The 19,993-nt window shown below is 39.8% G+C and overlaps 2 protein-coding genes across 2 annotated transcripts in view; one reads left to right on the forward strand and one right to left on the reverse strand.

The window, feature by feature from the left end:
- Positions 1 to 8,852, forward strand: part of FIRRM (FIGNL1 interacting regulator of recombination and mitosis) — a gene marked incomplete at both ends in the record, with an annotated part of 39,404 nt that extends 30,552 nt beyond the window's left edge. The window contains 7 exons of the mRNA XM_080931925.1: positions 971 to 1,093; positions 2,944 to 3,039; positions 3,669 to 3,782; positions 5,319 to 5,423; positions 6,190 to 6,270; positions 7,713 to 7,835; positions 8,658 to 8,852. Of these exons, the coding sequence (XP_080788051.1) occupies positions 971 to 1,093; positions 2,944 to 3,039; positions 3,669 to 3,782; positions 5,319 to 5,423; positions 6,190 to 6,270; positions 7,713 to 7,835; positions 8,658 to 8,852 (837 nt within the window). The remainder of the gene's footprint in view (positions 1 to 970; positions 1,094 to 2,943; positions 3,040 to 3,668; positions 3,783 to 5,318; positions 5,424 to 6,189; positions 6,271 to 7,712; positions 7,836 to 8,657) is intronic.
- A 7-nt stretch (positions 8,853 to 8,859) lies between these two features.
- Positions 8,860 to 19,993, reverse strand: part of SCYL3 (SCY1 like pseudokinase 3) — a gene marked incomplete at its 5' end in the record, with an annotated part of 12,073 nt that continues 939 nt past the window's right edge. The window contains 7 exons of the mRNA XM_080930844.1: positions 8,860 to 9,629; positions 10,385 to 11,037; positions 11,875 to 12,033; positions 13,132 to 13,303; positions 16,166 to 16,350; positions 17,544 to 17,683; positions 18,511 to 18,588. Of these exons, the coding sequence (XP_080786970.1) occupies positions 9,573 to 9,629; positions 10,385 to 11,037; positions 11,875 to 12,033; positions 13,132 to 13,303; positions 16,166 to 16,350; positions 17,544 to 17,683; positions 18,511 to 18,588 (1,444 nt within the window). The 3' untranslated portion in view covers positions 8,860 to 9,572. The remainder of the gene's footprint in view (positions 9,630 to 10,384; positions 11,038 to 11,874; positions 12,034 to 13,131; positions 13,304 to 16,165; positions 16,351 to 17,543; positions 17,684 to 18,510; positions 18,589 to 19,993) is intronic.

The following is a 19,993-nucleotide window of genomic DNA, read 5'->3' on the forward strand; positions in this document are numbered from 1 at the left end:
TGTTAGGTAAAAGCACTAATTTTCTAAAATTGTGCAACTTCTTAAACAATGGCCAAAACTCCTGTATGTATTTATTTGTAAAGGGAAATGGATTAACCTTGAATGAGATGTGCATTTAGTGTATACCCCTAGACTTTAGTGCAAGTCAGAAATAGATCTGAGTAGTTGTAGATGCAAGAATAGATCCAGAAAAAGTTTGAGTTTCAAATTTTAGACAGTGCATTTCTTAAGTACTTTATTTGCTTATAAAATAGTGTTTTTGTAGCATCTCTTGGTAAAACACCAGAAATAATAAAAATTTCGTAACCTACATAGATTTCTGGGTGCACAGTGTGGAAAAAATAGCTTTCTATTGATAAATATTGTAAGTTAGGCTTGCTCATCATGTGATAGGTCTTTATTGCTGTGACAAACACAGTGACCGTAAGCAACCTGGAGAGGAATGGGTTTATTTCAGCTTAGCGTCCATTATAAGGGGACTTGAGGGTAAGCACTCAAGGCAGGAACTAAAACAGAAGCTATGGAGGAATGCTCTTATTGGCTTCCTCCTTACTTAGCCTGCTGTCATCAATCAGGTGCTCACAGGGGCACCTAATAGGCTACTCTGAGTGGGCGGGGCCTCCCACACCAATAACAGTCCAGAAAATGCCCTCCATGTTTGCTTACAGATAATCTGATGGAGACATATTTTTAATTGAGGTTCCTCTTCCCAGATAATTCTAGCTTATGTCAAGTTGACAAAACAACGAAAACAAAACAAAAACAAAGAAGTCACAACAGAAAAACAGGACATTGTATGTATAAAGCCTAGTAAAATTCAATATTGATGCTATTTTAAATGACAACTTCGAAATAGTCTGTGTGAGTTGTTATAAAATGTTATAATAATTCATACTATGTTTATAAATGGACCCCTGGTCCTTTAGACTAGATTTGTAAACTCAGACTCTCATCTTTTCTCCCCATTTAGAACACAGCACTTTCTGTTTTGCTTACTGTATGCAGTTCTGCTGGAGAAGCTTTGGATAGTCGGCAGCTAACTGCAGTTACTGAAATTGTGGGTCAGCTTTGGGCTTTTATAAACATCGACCAAGTAAGGAAGCTGCTCATTTCTCTAAAAACTATAAAATATTGATGAGAATATTGCAATTTCCCTATAGATTAAATTTTCTAATTTCTTGAGGTGATGTGTAAAAGTTGTGATTAGAATTCACTTAGTTGTGTTCTCTTAGGCAGTTGTATATTTGTATGGGGATAGAGGAGCGTCTGTGTGCATTCTTGTGCGTATGTGGAGGCCAGAGGCTAATGTTGGCTACCTTCCTTCCTGTGCTTCACCTTACTTTCTGAGACATCACTAAACCTGGAGCTCCAGTGAGCTCTAGGGATCCCATGCTACCCCTTTCCACATGCTGGTTATAGGTGCGGCCTGCCTCACTTAGCTGCCGCGTGGGGTTGAGAGTTAAGAGCAGAGATCTGCAAGCTCCATCATCAGGCGGGTACTGATGGAGCCATCTCCTTAGGCCCTTTCAGGCAGGTTTTATTTGTTTGGTTTAGAAGTGTAATAAATACTAATATTAGACCTTACCAAAGTGTCAGTCAGTCACAGCCCATCTACCTATGTTTATGAACTTGCCAGACCCTTTTAAAAAAGTTTTGTTTTGTATTTTCCCCCATGTTGGATTGATGTCTATTTGTGATTTTGAATTTTTTTTAAATAAAACAGTGCAGATGACAGGAGTGAGTTGACTTAGAAGTGAAGAGTTTAGCAAGTAGATATAGCTAATTTGTATTTCTCTAGGAAGTACAAAGCTAGGAAGTCAAGTGATACTAGGATTAAAACATGTTCCCTATATACTGTTGTAAACTTAGATTTCTCATTTTAAAGACCAGAATACAATGTATGTTTTCTCTGGCTGAACATGTGACATCTGGCAAATAGTGGAAGCTGAGAACCAACCCAGACTTTGGGAAAGTAATAGTATTTTGCAAATGATGGTGTTTTGGGGGTTCAGGTTTCCTGCAGAGCCTGTTGTATACTCTACCACTGAGCTACACCATGAGCCCTGCAGAAAGACCAGGCTTTATGCTCCGTTTTATGGTCGCATTACCATCCTGCAGTGGTGTCACTTCAGTAAGAGGGTGCTGCTGATACTTACATATCGCTCAGTAGCCTTTCAACATGCCTGTGCAGGGGTGCGGCTTCAATGCAGTACGGCATAAATACTAACTGTGACGAGGGAGCGTTGGACCAGCAACAACAGATACATGTTTCTCAGTGGCAGTAATTATATCTACTTTAAATCATCTGGATTGGAAGGATGGCTCCTCTGTTTCTTAGCAAATATTTTCCCCACTCTGTTTTCTTAAGGTGGGAATGATATTATCTACCACGTATACTTGATGTAAAGCATCAAGGTGAGGTAGTAATTATAAACCACATATATCGACTGGTATATAATAAATGCCGAGTAAAATACTGGTATTGTAGCTATTCTCGTGTGTCTTAGTTAGGCTTTCTGTTGTGATTAAGCACCGTGACCAAAAGCAACTTGAGGAGGAAAGATTTCATTTTACATCTTATATAGTCCACCATCCGAGCAGGAACTCAGAGAAGAACCCAGGGGAATTCCAAGCTAATGCAGAGGCCATGGAGGAGTGATGTTTCCTGGCTTGCTCCTTATGGCTTGCTCAGCCTGCTTTCTTACAGAACACAGGACCACCAGCCCAGGGGTGTCACCACCCGCAGAGAGCTGGGCCCGCCTACATTGATCAGTTTTCAAGAAAATGCCCTACAGTTTTCCTCCAGGTAGTCTGTCTGATGGAGACATTTTTTTGATTGAAGTTCTTTCCAAAATAACTTTAGCTTGTGTCAAGTTGATGAAAAAGTCTTAACCTCATGTAATTCTAAATTCTCACCAAAATTACTTTTGTTTCTTGTTGAAGGTAATCAGTCAACCCTGTGTTCAACAGGCGTTTAGCCTTTTACTTCAACTCCTGGCATTTTTCATCCAAACTGTAGATCTGCAACTGATAAGTCAGGTAAAATAGTGGTCCAGTTGGTTCTTTGTTTACTGTTTGTGAGCCTGCAGTGATTGTTTACTTGTAACCCCTTTCTCCTTCCCTCCCTTTCTTCCTTCCTTCTACTTTTTTTTTTAATGACACTAAGTTTTATGGAGCCCAGACTTGTCTCAAACTTATTATTAAGCAGAGGATGCCTCTGAATTAACTTCTCATCCCTCAGCCTTGATCTTTAGAAGACTGTGGCACCACCCCCAATTTTTTTATGGGGTGCTGGTGATTGAATCTAGAGCTTTGTGCCTACTAGGCAAGCATTCTACCAGCCAAGCTACATCTCTAGCACTTGTAATGTTTTCCTTATAAACTGAATGGATCAGCATCACTTGTTTTCATCAAGGTTGTCACTTAATGTTTCTTTCTTCCATTACTGTTCCTGCTGCTTGGCTATATCCTGGCTAGTTCACTGCCACAGAAAATTCTGACTGCTTAGTGGGAAAGCTAACAGTTCTCATCTGATGTTCTTACTCAGCTTCCAGAGTTGAGGCTTGTAGACCTGCTGTTGGCTGTTCTGGATTTTGTCTCCTCCCCCACCCCACACAAGCACACCTTGTCAGGGTTCTCTTGTAACAAGCTCTGTTTTCTCTTTTCAGGTTGTAAATGTCCTGACCTCAGTAATTAAACTAGAGCCTCCCGACCATGTCTGTTTGGCAGTACTGGATTTTATATCTTCTCTGGGCAAACTTTATATATCTCAAACTGTCCGGGTAATACTTTTTTTAAAAAACAAATACAAAACCTAAAAACAAAATCTGTGCAATGACTAGGGAAATTTTAAGCTTTTGATTTGTTTCTTTTGTTTTGATTTTGAGACAGGGTCTCCCTGTGTAGCCTAACCTGATCTAGAACCTGAGATAATTCCCTTGTGTCAGCCTCTCAAGTGCTGTGACTGTGATATGAGCTACACTGGTATAGGATTTTAACTTCCAAAATCTCTTGAGTTTACTAACAAAGTTTTGGGGAAAGCCTTTCTGATAGAAAGGGTAGTTGTCAAAACACATATTCAAGTCACTTTCTTTTAAAAAATGAGTTGTCATACAAATAATTTATCAGTGTATTGTGAAGTAGAGTCGGTTCCCCACATCTAAAGGAAGAGGACACTCATGCCTTAATACAGTAGCGTCTGGGGAGGAGGTCTAGTGATTAGTTGAGACAGCAACAATACTGCAAAATAAGTGTAGCTGACAAATGTGTATTCTACTTCCAAAGTTATATTCTAGTGGCCTCAGGAAAGACTCCTACCAAATTTTAAGACCGTCTAAGAAAAAGATTGTCCTAAACTGGGAGCTTTGCCTTAATGTAATAAAATTGCAGTATTTCTAGATTCTTAGCTTTGCTTTACCTTCAAAGGGGAGACTAAAAAGAGCTCTTTCCTATATTCAGAAAGTATAAGAGAGTATTTCAGTACATGTGGAAAAAATCCTTGAAGTTGAATTTCTTGTTCACAAGAAAATGACACCAAATCATGTTTCCATCCTGTAAACTTTGGTTTCATGAGATTTGCATAGATGCTGGAAGCTGACAAACACCAGCTTGCACTGAGATGTCATTCTTGTTGGAAAGGCTCTCAAGATGTAGCCTAAACTGGTTTCAAATTTGCAATCCTATTTCAGCCTCTAGAATGCTGTGCTTGCACATTATGAACTCTTTACTATAAAACAAGTCTATTTCAGAGTGCTGGTTGGTTCCTGCAGTTATAGATGGTACATGGCTGCAAAATGCTCTTGTCAGAAGTAGCAGTCCCTCATAGACTTGGCCATGGTGAGGGCAAGTTCTGAAGAAATGTTTGAGATCCATGAGCATACGCCACACTGAAAGCCATAAGACAGTTCAAATACGTACCTGCTATAGGGGCTGTTTTCACTCCTGCTGGTGTGATAACTTAAATCCCAGTCTCAGCCCCCTGAAGCAGTGGACAACACAGACCAGATATATGAAATGTCTAGTGGTGATGAGTGCTGTGGGAAAAAAATAAAGCAGAAGATGGGGCAGGATGGGGGGATAGTTCTGAGGAGCCCTTACTAGGGTGATAGTAAGTATAAATCTGAAGAGGAAGGAGAAAGCCGTGCAGTCTCTGGATGAGTTCTGAGCAGGGGGCAGATAACAAGTGCAAGGCCTCACAGGCAGGAGCATTCCTGATTGCTCAGGGTATCGAGTATAGCAGTGGGCATTGTCAGCCTCAAAGTTGACAATATCTTGTATTGAAGTTGTTTTTCTCCAGCTGAGTTTGGTTCTCTTCATAGGATAAGGTGCTGCCCAACTTGTCTTGTATTCTTGCTTCACTGATAGTCAACAGGAATTGGTTGCTAGAGCAGCATACTTTGGAGGCATTTACTCAGTTTGCTGAGGTAAGACCAAACTATCGTATTGATCTTTATATTTTAATATTTCTAATATTCTGTAACATTTAAAAATACTGAACTGTGGGCTGGAGAGATGGCTCAGCAGTTAAGAGCACTGACTGCTTATCCAGAGGTCCTGAGTTCAATTCCCAGGAACCACACGGTGGCTCACAACCATCTGTGAAGGGATCTGATGCCCTCTTCTGGTGTGTCTGAAGAGAGATACTGTGTACTCATATACATTAAATAAACAATATAAAAAAATACTAAACTGCTTATATATCTCAGTTGTGAAATTTCCTGCTGAGGAGGTATTATTAATATGTTTACAAGGCCTTATCATGAAGTCTATAGAAATGAAGTGACTTTCCCAAGGTGCTCTGATCAGCAAGGACTAAATAATCAGAGTCACCTGCCCCACTGACACTGCTTGACTCAGACACTGCCTTCAGCAGTACTGGGGGATTAGTTCTAAGTGAAAACCCTAGCTCAGTTCTAGAGGGGTGACCTCCCTCCTGTGACCCAGTTTTGTGCAGCCATGTCTTTGGTTTAAGAGTAACTCAGGTCTTTAAACCTTGCAGAACTAAGTATAAAGAAGCCCTAATTACATTATGTTAAGGCTCTGTGGTACTATGAGTGTATTGCTTTTGAGAATTCTTGGTTACTACTTTCTTTATAAATGAGTTTTCAGTTAAGGTAGTTTAAAAAACTCATTGGTTTAGCAAGTTGCTGAACTGTAACTAATCTGTCTTATTTACCGATCTTTTAATAGGGAACAAAGCATGAAGAGATAGTTCCACAGTGTCTCAGTTCTGAAGAAATCAAAAACAAAGTTGTATCCTTTTTGGAGAAGGTATTTATTATTTATATGTAAGGTCAATGTTTTATTCAAATTATATACTTGTAAGTACCTTAGCTTAAACATTTTCTTCTTGGTACTGGGGTTTGAAATAGGACTTTGCATATGATAATTATTTTACCACTAAGCTATAACCCCAGATTTAAACTAAAGGGTGTTTTGCACAGTGCTAATACACATAGGCTAAACATCCCTAATCCAAAGCACTCTAGAATCTGATATTTTGAACCACCAATGTGAGGAGAAAACAGAAAATACCAGCAGTAAAATTTTATTTCATGCATAAAAATTATAAAAAATACTGTATATTACCATCTCGGGGATGTTATTTATGAATTTCAAGCTCATATTTGCATCCTGTCCCCACAGTATCTGATTATCTGTGGAACAGATCTGAAGTATTTTGTATAAATGTAAAAGGAAACGATTTGTATGAATCAGTTTAAGAGCATACATCACAGTGTACCTCTACATTTGAGACATAATAGCCTTGATTACCTTGGCAATAAAATGTAAACATGGATCCCTAACATTGATGATCATAATTGACCACAAGGCCCAGGACCTGGGTTTCTATTATATTTTCTTATTGTTTGTCTGAGACTTTATTTTTGTAGCTAGGATCTCTGTGTAGCCTTGGCTTGCTTTGCAGATCCTCCTTCCTCTTTCTGCCTCCCAGTGCTGGAACTAAGGGTGTCCTGCCACTTCTAGCTAATGTGCTTTTCCTACAGTTGTTCAGTCAAAATCAGATTTTTAAGTATAGGAATCACATATATATTTTTTTCTGAAAACTTTTAGTACAGGTACCATAAATGGTATTATGCTATAGGGAGTAACTGAAATACTAATAATCAGACCTATCAAACTCACTTAGAATACCAGAAAATGTAAAATATACTTAACTGGGTTCTAAGTATACAACTTACTTATATGCATTGTTATTAAACATGTTACAGTTAAGGACTGTAAGGATATTTGTAAGTAGCTGTTTTGCCAGCATCACACCCTATACAGTAAGGTGAATGTTAGACTTTGGTAGTGAAGAACAATCTAAGGCAGTCATTCTCAACTTGTGGGTCGCAACCACAAGGGGCTGCATATCAGATATTTATATTACAGTTTGTAACAGTAGCAAAATTGCATCTGTGAAGTAGTAAGGAAATGTTATGGTTTAATACAACACGAGGAACTGTATTAAAAGGTTGTAGCATTAGGAAGGTTGAGAAGCACTGCTCTAAGGGAATTGTATTCAGGTTACACTAAGATGAGACTACCTAACCTAGAATTTGCCTGGTCATAGGTTAAACGAGAACGAGAACAGTGTTGACCAGCATTTTCAGACAGACACAACCTAGTCAGTTTTCATCTACATTTCATACCACTTGGTCTCTAGTAAAGAATGCAATGTGTCAGTGTTCTTTGGTGCTCTTTGGCAGACAAAATCTGTAGATGAAGCAGAGGCTGCTACAGTGAACAACAGTGTGAAACAGGAGAAAGGCTCTTCCTGGGAACCTGTTGCTAAGCTGACTGTAGAAGAAGCAAAGGGGTCAGCTTTTCAGGTATGGGTTGCTTTTAATCATGTACTGATTAAACAAGGGAATCTGCCCTCATTACTAATAAACTAGTTTGATTCTTGTCCTCATGTTAAATTTCAAATGTAGACAGGTAAATTTTCACTTCATGGTAGTTGTACATCAAAAACCTTATACTTACACTGAAACGTTACCAACAGACAAGAACTACAATAGTTGTAACCATTATACCAAATATACTCTTTATTATTGGTAATCTCATATTGTACCAGTGATAACATAAATGCCTTTTTTGACCTGCAGGTGTAATATCACATGTACCTATTAATTGGCAGAAATTTGACATGATTACATACATTCAAAATTGTGTTTTGGACATAGGTAATATAACTGGGAATTGTAGGGCCATAAGAAAAACAATGTTCTAGGTTTATAGTGCAACAGTATATATTTTCTTAGATGTAGATGTAGGCTGAATATATATAATCTTCAATTTAAATCAGTTGTGTTCATAAGCCCTGTGAATTTAAATAGTGACTTCCCTTTGAAAAACCAGCTATTAGGTATGTCTAGGTTTCACCTCAGTTCCTCTTTCCCCTCCGTCTATGCAAGATGTCTTGAGCCTTAGTTTTCTTTAACTGTCTCCAAAAGCACATTGAAAACTACTATGGTTCTCAGCATTTACAAACGTATTAGGAAATTCACATTTTATTTCCATAATGATGTTTTTAAAGACTAGTCAGAGAGAGTTGTTGGGAACTCTAACACAGGATGACTCTCCTTGTCTGCCTTTATGATCCTATGACTATAGTTTCCCTTACATTACTTGTTTCGTGTTTTATTTGCCAGCCTTGCACAAAGAGAGCCCGTCAGGAATCGCACGTTGAAGAAGACTACAGATCAGCATTTCAAACTGCAACAAGGGCTTTGGAGAGAACTGAGTTTTTACTCAAACACTCCCTTGCTCCAGCCTGGCTGCTGTCGGAACTGGAGGCACTGCAAGAAAGAATCGAGAAGCTAAAATGCTGTGTGCTTAGAGGGTAATCTATGACTGGACTGTGTATCAGACAGAACTGGGTTGACTTTTAGAATGCCTGGATGTTGTGAAATTGTGAGTGTAAATTATGTTTGTATATTTTTATAGCACATAAAAGAGCTTTTATAAATGTGAAAATAATCTTTATTTGACATAGGGAACAATATTGAGGGATGGGGATGGTATTTCTCATTGAGAGCTTTGGTACAGAGTAGTACAGGTGAGACAGTAACTGCCCAGGTCCAAAGGAGAGTGACCTTCCTCTTCTCAGACGACAGATTGTAAACACATCAACTGCCTAAGGAGCCTTAGCAGTTTTAACTTACAGCTAAGATTTTTCCCCCAGTAAGTTATTTCATAATAGAGCTTACTCTTTTACTTTTAAAGAAATGGCACAAAATTAAGCTTACCAGCTTGAATTTTTTATTTCTTTACTTCCAGAATTGTCCTGGAAAAAAGCACTTCTTTAGCTATTTGCTTTGTATGAAACCTGGCCTTAGTCAAGTGCACACAGGCACTTTCTCCTGGAATCTGGCACCAAGTGCCTTTTGCCACCCAGGGCTTAGTCAGCAACCTGAGGTTGGTCTTTGTTTGAGTTGGCACAGACTGCAAAAAAGAGCTCCTGGCATAGGGAAGACAAGCTGCTTTGGGGTTTTACCTCCATGCAGCTTGCTTTGAGGTATTATTTCTTTTAGAATTCTTCCTGAAGTTTAAGCTCTTCAGTATTGTCACCAGTTGTTATCTTCCCAGGCTAGCTCTTCTCCTTCCCAGCCTTCTGCCTCTCCCTGCAACAGAACACACAACACTAGCTATCTGAGGCAAATTATATACACATCTGACAAACCAAGCATTTAAAAATGACCCAGAGAGAATGCCTTATGGTAAGAAAACATAAAGCTGTAACCAAAAGCTAAAAGCAAGATTGTATTGGTTTTGATGTTAAAATAACATCTATTGAAAAGGAATTATGCAGTGCAGTGAGATCTTTTCCCTTACCAAAGAGTTACTCACGAAGCAGGGGGACCCAGGTGTGTGGTCTGCTGTGGCCAAAGACAGATAGAAGGCACAACACAAAAGATGTAAAATGGGTTTGTATTTAAAAAAAAAATTTTTTTTTAATTTGATGTGCATGCATTATCTGTGTATCACTTGTGTTTGGTGCCTGTAGAGGTCAGAGGGGTTGAATCTCTTGGAACTGGAGTTAACAGACCATTTCATGTGAAACATGAGAGAGCCAGCAATCAGCCAGTACCATTAGCCATGGAGCCATCTCTCCAACCCCAAGATCTTATTTTGGTGATTTGGTTTTTCTTTTTTTTTTTTTTTTTTTGTAAAGTCTGAACCATGAACACTGGATGACAGTACTGTGTCATGTTAATAGGTTGGGCATGCCTAAAGGATTAGGAACTGGTTGTATTGTTTACTTTAATCATTTGTAGCCAGCTGTGTACTCTTTCATTGATAAAACTGCTTACTGCTAGCTAAGACTTCTGAGACAAACCCCTGACACGAGCACATTTAATACAAAGAATGAACTCACCTCGGTCATTTCTGTTGCAGCAAACTTTGAGGAAAACTGCATCACTGGTGAGACGTTATCCTTGTCAGGGACCATCACTTCTGTCCTTAGTTCAGGCAAAATAAGAACAGTACCTGAAGGCTTAATTTCTGGGACCATATCTGCAAACCAGTCCAACTCAGGATCTTGTACTGGCTTCTTTTTTACTTGAATGGTAAACTCTTCTCCTAAACCAAGTTCTGATCGAACCTTCAGGGGTCTTTCTTGTGACACTTGGGGTGGTTTGACTTCCTCACGCTGTCTATGACTGGTCTTTGAGGAAGGACTAGATTGCAAAGGCTTTGACTCTTCAGTGAGAGGAAGCAAAGCTGCAGTGGGCGTCTGTTCCCCTGAGGTAACAGGCACGGGAGCAGAGGCTCTAGCTGCTGTGTTCACTTTGGTACCACAGCTAGACTCACAGTCATCCCAGGACAGCTCCTCTGCGTTCAGATTTGTGTGCCGGGGCCATGTGTGAATACTGGCAGTCTGGTGCTCAGGCTCCTCAGGCTCGCTCCAGTCAGGCCACTCTTCAGGCTTATTAGAACCTGCAGGGAAGCTTCCATTGTCCTCTGAAGTGCTTTTCACATCTGAGTGTCCATTCATAGGGAATTTAATAGTGTGAGAAAATTGGTCACCTATGGGTATAGGCAAGAATTAGTCTCATGTTAAGAGCAAGCAATAAGTAGGCCAAATTGGAAATATCCACCTACACTAGCAAAAATTAGGTAGAACAAGTACACAGCACTTGACTCAAAGACATGTCATGTTGTAATTAACTGATCTTTAGATCTTTTACACCTGTTGGCATAAAGTCTTTCAAATAAATACAGATTCAGTCTTATCCTTGGTAGTAATTACACATAGAAACATGTACTCAAGTAAGTTTTTTTTTTTTTTTTTTTAATTATTCACTGGGGTGAGTGTGTGTGATCTGGGTGCATACATGTTGTATAGTGCAGGTAGACAGGGAAAGCATAAGTGTGCAGTTGTTTCTGCCGTATGTGTGTTCCAGACACTGAACTTGGGTTACTAGCTTTTGACCACAAGGGCTTTTACCTTCAAGCCATCTCCCCAGCTCATTTTACTGTTGAAGGCTCCATCTTTAATGTGTGTGTGGGTGTGCACATGTGAGCAAAATGCTCACAGAAGCCAGAGAATTTGATGCCCTGGAGCTAGAGTTAGGAGGCCAGCACTGGGGACCAAACGTGTGTCCCCTGCAAGAGTAATTTGTTCTTTTGACTGCTGAACCATCTGTATGGCCCCCAAATTAAGTTTGAAACAGATTTTCTGAAATATCATCAGGTGTTGAGATACTTAGGTTTACTTGAGTTTCCCATCCTACTTAATATTTTTTACTACATGCCTTTACTAACATCTTACTAGAACTCTTCGTTTTTGGTGTATTATGATGCAGAAGGCATCAGAATACCAAAGTTTCTGAAACAAAAATGAATTCTAAGTCGTGATCTTACCTGTCTGTAAAAGACTACTGTAATGTTCTTCCTGTTTGTACTTCCTGCTGTTGATGGGCATGCTGCCAGAAAGCCACTTAGGGAACACATCAGAGGAAGGGCTCTCCATAACTTTTGAGATCTGACTCTGCTGGCTGCAGACAACATGCATGGGAGAGCCTGAAGGAAGAGGAGTGTGCTTACATCTAGCACATGATTGGTAAGCAACAGTCAAGGGAAATGGGTGTAGGTAGCACAGATAAAAAAATATCAGTAAATATTTGACCAGAAACCACACTGTTAAATGGGTTGCCTGTCTCCAAAGGTTAAGGACAGGTTCTGTCACCACTTGTGATAGGACAGAACAATGAAGCAATACATACATAAAATTTTGGTCCTTAAAATTGTTCTTTTAAAATTTCCTTTAAAAAGGCTAGTAAGAATAAAAGCCTCACAATGTTAATGACAATATCACAAAACTGTACACTGAAAATAACTTGTATGCTATGGGTATTTGACATGGAGTGAGGAAAGTGGTCTTAACAGTTTCCAGAAACTTACACTCAAGATACTGATGAGAAAATTACAGCTGATTGTTTTCGATACCTTAAAGCTAGGGTAAGGGGAGTCAACTGTCATTACAAGGCTTCCGCTCTCTCTAGCACCTCTCTCTTCTTCACCCTCAGCACTACAAGCCAAGGAACTGCATTAGAGACCCAGAATTCTGTCATGAAATCATGGTCCTATTCAAGGTCATACAAAGTAGCAAAAAGGCTAATTTTGCTGATACAAAACTAGTGGGAACAAACCAAGGGAGGATTTCCTAAAGTACTCAAAATCTTTTACCCAGTTGTCTAACAAAGTCAAAAGAACTGAAGCATCTAGTGTTAAAAAGAACAAGTCTTTAGTCCCTACTAAAATTTACATATATTCTCTATCCTACAAAGTCTACTAAGTCACTAAATTGGATTCAATACAATACTAGGCAGGTATAAAAATGAAGTAGCTTCTATGCATTGACCTAGAAACACATCTTTAATATGCAATACATGCAAATAAACAACTTGTGCATAGCATCGTTAAAATAATATGTAAACAGTTATCTGTCTCATCGTGGGTTTACAAAAAAGGATTCTCACTAAGCCATTAAAGGTCACTTTGTACCCACTATGAGTTTGAAAAGGGAAATTCAACTTCTCATGCTTCTTGACCATCAACTTCAATATAAACCAGTATTACATAATACTAAGAACCTAATAAAATAATTTTTAGTCTTACCTTCAGGGGAAAGGTCACTGGTTTTGGTAAAGCTTGGAGCAGTGCGCTTAAAGATCTTAGTTCTTGCTCCTCCCACAACCACTTCTGGTCCAAGTAAAGACACCAGCACTGCCAGGCTACGAAGAGTAATTGCCACAATGGAATCACTGGTATCGCGAAGGCCCAGTAGTACCTAGAAGCAAAATTGGGGATAAGTGTAGACAACCATTATCTTTCTATGCTGGAAAGGACCAACTGGCCTGCAGTCATAATGCTTGTTCAAATGAATGGCATTTTCCTAAATGTTTCTGAATTTCTAAGGTTGGTGGCTCTCCAACCTTTAAGGGAAGGAAATAATATCCATTCCTCCCAGTTCATCATGGATTGCTACTTAAGAAAACCAAACACCAGGACTGGCAAGCTAGCTCAGTGGGTAAAGGCTCTTGCTTTGAAGCCTGAAGATCATGTAGGTCCACCCACATGATAGAAAGAGAACTTACTACACAGGTTGTCCTTTTATCTCCACACATGAGCTGTGGAAGATTTGTATGCACATAAATAGAGCCCCACTGAAATAACTGGAAACTTAAATCTCCAGCTGCTACAAATGTCTGTTTTAAGTATATGTATTCATACTTTCTCCATATAGAACATAATAGTTCAGGAGTGACACTGCTCTGCAGGGCATGCTCAGATCATTCTAGGGACTGACAGCTATGTACGTCACTGGTCTAAACTTTATGTATACTCAAATGGCAAGAGCCCACAGATCTCTGTATGTAGTATATTAACACTTGCCCACTGGCTGAGTTGATTATGGTCTCTAATCCGGTCATCTAGCTGCAATTCAGAGAACTGGTTGTCTGGTTTACTTAAAATAAGGGCAGTAAACCTTACTTATAGCAAGTTATGGGACATCCAGTCATGTAGCACCAAAACAATGAGAAGCTTGTGTTCAGAGAGTCAAAAATAAGACAGATGCAAAGAAAAAGTGAAAGAAGCAAAATCCAGCAAGACTTAGTCTACCAAGTTAGGTAGTTTGAGATGCTTTTATTATTTATAATTTTTAGCAATTATTCTTTTGGGTTTAGCTGGCTTTGTGAATTTTAGTTACATGCAACCAAAAGCACCTTAAACAGCCACAGGGAAGATACTGGGGCAGGTTTTGTTCTGTATTAGAAGAGAAGATGGATTATCAGGGCCTAGGTACCTGGCTCCTACATTACCAAGAATATTGAGTTGCCATAGTTTTAAAGTAATTCTCAGTATGACTAGAACAATTAGTCAAATATTTGTGGCTAATTCTCACTTACGTAAGATGAAAGCATTCTATGACCTCATGGCAGTCCAGTGGTAACTTACCAGCCACTTCCTGGAAGTCACGCTTTAAACCAGAACCTCCTACAATGTAATACACTACTCACAAGACAGTCCACCCAAGCCCAATCCGTTCTCAACACTTTTTTGTAGCGAGAGAAAGCCAGTTCTAGCCTCCAACTCCCACCACTTGTCTTCTCTTAATTAAGGCATTCAAAAGATTTTGTCCTGTCTTTCACATGACTATGATAAAATTTGACCCAATTACTCTATAGTTACCAAAACCAGCTACTGAAGTTAGTAGTTGTTTAACAACTTACTAACCACTCAGTTTTCTAAAGTAGGAGAGTTGGTTATCTTTCACATGCTGAGCACCCAACTCAGCCTGTAACACTTGCTTCAGGGTTAGAGCACCATGTTTCTCTTTAAATTGACACCATGCAGGCTAACACTCACTCCTGCATATCTAAGTGCAAAGAGCCAGCTCCCAGTTAAGCATGTTTCTACAGCCGTGTGTCAGCGCATGCTACAGTACTGAGTTAAGTGACTTAGTGGGGTACGATAAAAACCTAGATTCTCCTCAAGAGTCTGATGAGAAAAACTTGGCTATACTGAGGTCCTTGCTAAGTCTAGCCTATCAGTCATCCTAGGTAACAGGAAGCCAGTTTGGATAAGTCAGCCTGAGGTCGAGGGCTGAAGCTTTAGCCAACATCTTGTGAAGTGTTAAAAGTCCTAAACACTAGTAATAGAAAGAATCCTGAGAGTTAAGGAAATGTTTGACATCCTAAGGCATCGCCTAAAGGAACCATCTGTCATTTATAAGCTTGAATACACAAAGTATTAATCTCACTGAAAATAAATTGAAAAATACCATGTGTCTGGTAGCTTTAAAATAACTCTTTAAAAATAACACCTTTAGAGAAGGTTATATTGGGTTAGCATGACCCTTAATGTCAGTGACTGGTATCCTGTACCAGGTGAAGTCAGATAAGGTAGCATACACCTGAAATCCTATCAGTCTGAGGCCAGCCTCTGATATACACTAAGACCATGGTCTCACCCCACTTTCCCTGACCCCCAAAAGCCAGTCCTAGAGCAAAAGCTCCATGAACATGGGTGAGGACTGCCTGATACAGCTGCTCAACGAGAGAAATTAAGTACTGCTGCTGGGAGGCCCTCAGGAGGGCTACATCTGACTATACCTTCAGTTCACACTTTAGGTCTTCAGACAAATTTCTGTTGTTTTGATTCATGCCTCTGTGAGAACTTTTTATAGCATATTAAAAAAAAAAAAAAATCAATGCAAGCCTGGAACCCCTGGGTAAGCAAATACTAATGCTCCCTGTGGTAGACAAACAGGTTGAAAATCACTGATAACAAATCTTTCAATGGCAAAAACCATAATGTAATTATGGACAATCAGTATGTTCATAAAGCATCCCACAAATGCTAGTGAATGGCCATGAGTTTGCTTAGGCATGTTTTTGTCTTCTCATGCATTTACCTCTAAGAATTAGCACACAGAATTGTAACTGTTCACAGACTAAAGACTGGACTGAAAATATAGTTTCAGCCCTTTATACTCTAGTAACTGAAACTCACCTTCTGTCTCAAGTCTTTGTGAGTCATTATTTGAAAACCTTCTCCTTTCATCCCTACAGTGGCAGCACCTTTGCTCAGTCTCCTCATCCTGCTTTTACAAGGTTTGACACACTCCCACTGCCAACTCGGTTCTGACCTGTGGTAAGATGACTTTCTTTAGCTGTTCCTGAGTAAAGTGCTCCACATAGGCCTCGATGTGGGACAGTAACACCATCCGCACATGCTCCTCATGCACCTCGAACAACTGGAGAAGCACAGGGATCACTCGTGACTGGAACAGCGCTGGCGAGAGCAAGCAAGGAGTTTCTCCTGGTGCATTCTCTACCCCAAATCAGAGGGTAGACAGAACAGTTGTTCAGTGAAAAGAGTAAAGAACATAATTCATCATCTGAGTCCAAAACTTTAATACATATTTTATGTACCTGTCTAAATTTTAAGCTCCAATCTGAAGGTATTTCTTCTGTGGCTTAAATAACTTCAAGACTTTACTGTCTCAAGTGTTTTCTACATTTTGCTCCTTTCCTGCTTAGTGAGTCTGGCACAAGTCTTTAACAAGCACTGAGGTGATTCATGCCTTCTCCCTCTAAAATCCACAGTGAGAGGATGGAAAGCTATCAGGAAAATTCATTACTAAAATAAAAACACTCAGTCCAGAGATAAAATGCAACTCAAAACTGAAATAACTACTCATAATATCTGCAGGAGTGATATCATTTCGAAAATGATGTCTCTGCAAGGCAGGAGAGATGGCTCTCTGGTTAAGAGCCCTGTACCAACTGCAGAGGACCCAGGTTCAGGTCCCAGTACTCAAGGATCTACCATCCCTAACTCTAGTTTCAGGGGACTTAGTGTCTTCTTGTGACTTCCATGGAAACCAGGCATGCATGTGAGGTACATGCATACATCAAAGTATAACACTCATGTACATAAAACTAAATCTTTCTTTAAAATTTTAAGAAAATGAATTCTCGAAGCAGGGTCCAACCTAACTCTAAATTGCTTAGTATATTAATAATACATTCTCTAACCTGATGTGTTTCCATCAACTGCTTCATTTCACATTCATGAAAAACCAATACTACAAAAAGCAACCCATAATTTCAAGAAATAAAGTGATCTTGGATATTTTCAAACTTATTCAAAGTACAACATGGTTTGCTTTCAGTAATTTAGGAAGCACAGGCCTAAGAATTTACTGAAAAGATAACCTGAAGATGTATGCCTTAACCTATTAAAAGATCATGTATGCACCATACTGTATTTGTGCATGCCTGTGTGTGTGTGTGTGTGTGTGTGTGTGTAAAACCACTTACTGAAGTAAATATGGCTCTCCAGGAAGATGTAATATGTTCCATATTTACCTGTGGGTTTTGGTACATTAGGGAGAAGTAACTGTTCTGTGCCTTTAGAGCCAAACATTAACTTAGGATACTGTAATATTACCCCACTCAAAAAAATGGGTTAATAATTGCCAAACTCCTTGATAACTAGTAACACTAGAAAAAAAAAATCACCTTTTTTAGGTCCAAGTAGATAGGGAAGAAAACTCTTAACAGCTACTGGCTCAGCAAACACCAGCTGGTTAAGCAGAAGAGGCACCAATCTTGAAGCTATTAATTCTTCTGACAGGCAGCTCACTCTGTCCAGCAGAAATCTGAGGACAAATGAGGGATGGATGCCGTTACTCTCCCACTGGTGATGTCTTCTGCTTGCTTTCTCACTCTGGCTCTCCATAGCCTCGCCAATGCCGTAAACACCCGAGCTGATGGTGTCTGCTGTGCATCTGCTTCATCTGTTCCTTGCTGTTTGTTTTTCTCTTGCTTGTCACATGCTTATTGTTACCTTACAGCCTTCCTTAGCACTGCTCTAACATCCTCCTCTCTCGCCCACTGCCTCAGTTTCCAGCCTTACTGCAACTCCAAGTGCTCCTTGCCCTCCCCTAGTTCTGTCATGTCTGTCTTTCTTATCTCAGTATCTCCTGCACTGGTCCATCATCGCTCTTACACCAACTCCTCTCTGGTGTAGGAACTGCGACGTCTAACCAGTCCAAGCTCCATGAGATCCAACTGTCCCCACAGAGATCAGCAAAGATTTCTAGCTATCTCACAGTTCCATTCGTTCTCGTTCTTCCAGGCAAAAGCTCAGTGTCTACAAATGGCATCAATGGTCTGCCTGCCAGCAGGAGTCAAGTGCTTGCTGTCAGCTACATACATCACAGTCGTCTTACCTTGTGCATGCACTCCTGTTGTTTCTATCTACAATAGCTTTTCTTTATCCACCTCCCAGCAGAGCAAAACTGGCACCCATCTTTATGTTTAAAAGTAACCAGTGTAGATTGTCTGCATTACTAGGACAGTGTGTCCCAAGGCATGTAGGGAGGCTCACCAACCACTGACGTCACAAGTCAACTCATCCCTATAGCACTGACTTGATACATAGGTTTCATTCAAGGGAGTAAACTAAGTGTTTTTCTGAACTTACTTGAAAAATTCAGTCTTTTCATCTTCACTCTTTAATGTCAAGCTTTTCAAGAAATTTACAACTTCTAGAAAATCATTTCTAAATGTGAAAAAAAAAGTAGGACAAGTTAAAAGGCATGTTTAAGTACTGAAGCCATCACTACAGACAGGCTTGCTATGAAAATATGTCCTCTAAGCCATATGACAGATTCACAGTAGCTTATGAGAGAAATCCAACAGCGCAAAGGAGCCTACTGACTTCATAATCTCAGAACATCTGAGAGGAGAGGAAGGAAAAGGCACTTGCTGGTGATCACGCTTCCCCAATGTTTCACTGTCACAGAACACTGGTTAAGTGGACTACCCTGGGAGAAACAGCATTACCATTTTAAAGAAGCTGCGGATTCCCGAGTCCCCTGTGGTAAAGTGAAAACCCTAAAGAGGATCTAGGAAATGGAATTTCTATAGAAGTCACCAGTGTTTCCTCATTTTTCTGACTTTTGTACCTAGGCAAGACCACTTTCTAAAGAGTCCCAAACCTGTAAACTATTCTGTTTCAAGACAGCATGGCTCCCATCCTAACATATCCCACCATACCTTCCTACCATATCCCACCATACCATATCCCACCATACCTTCCTATCATATCCCACCATACCTTCCTACCATATCCCACCATACCTTCTTACCACACTGCCCAGCACTTAAGCATACAAGCTTGCCAGCCTACATGGCATGCACAGGTGCTACCTTCATTTTCATGCTGATGTCTACACGTGATTCTTGGACAACTCATTAAGGCCCCATGATTCCCATGATTTCCTCCACATAAAAATTCATGTTACTTTTAACTGAGCCAAAACATAATTTCCATTAGCCTGGTGTTGACCAATAGTTTTACTGAAAACAAGTCTATTAACATACTTTTTTATGGTGGATAAATGAAAAGACAGCAGAAAATACACAAGAAACTCAAGAAACCACTCTACTATGTGAGCCATTTTTTTCTGCATAGTCAGTATGATTTGTGTTACATGCTGCTTAGGGTGATACCTGATGCTGCAGCAAACCAGCAATATGTACTCCAATGATTTTTGAGCATTTATGGTTTAATGCCACATCTTTATGTCTGCTTACATTTCTCACACAAATGGTAGCATTTGTGGGCTATAAATGTATGTGTTCAAATCGTAAACTTCTTATAAGAGACAAGTTGTTTACATTTCATGGCACAAAGCAACAAGCAGATCAACTACATTTATTTTATGTGTCCACGTTTCTTTCCTCCTTTGATATTTCTAGGTTGTAACATTCGTCAAAGTGTTTGAATTTCTTTAAGTCTAAACAAAAGAACCTCTAAAGATTCATGTCAAATTTTGCTGGGCCTGCGCATCCCAAAGCCATGTCCTGCAAGCCTGCGGTGTCTCGCCTTCCTCCTGCAGCTGAGCTACTGCACAAGCTGTAACTGGACTGGAGGCAAGTGTGCAGCCTCGGGGAGGCTGGCC

The sequence above is a fragment of the Micromys minutus genome (genome assembly GCF_963924665.1).
Source record: "Micromys minutus genome assembly, chromosome: 1".
Lineage (NCBI taxonomy): Eukaryota > Metazoa > Chordata > Mammalia > Rodentia > Muridae > Micromys > Micromys minutus.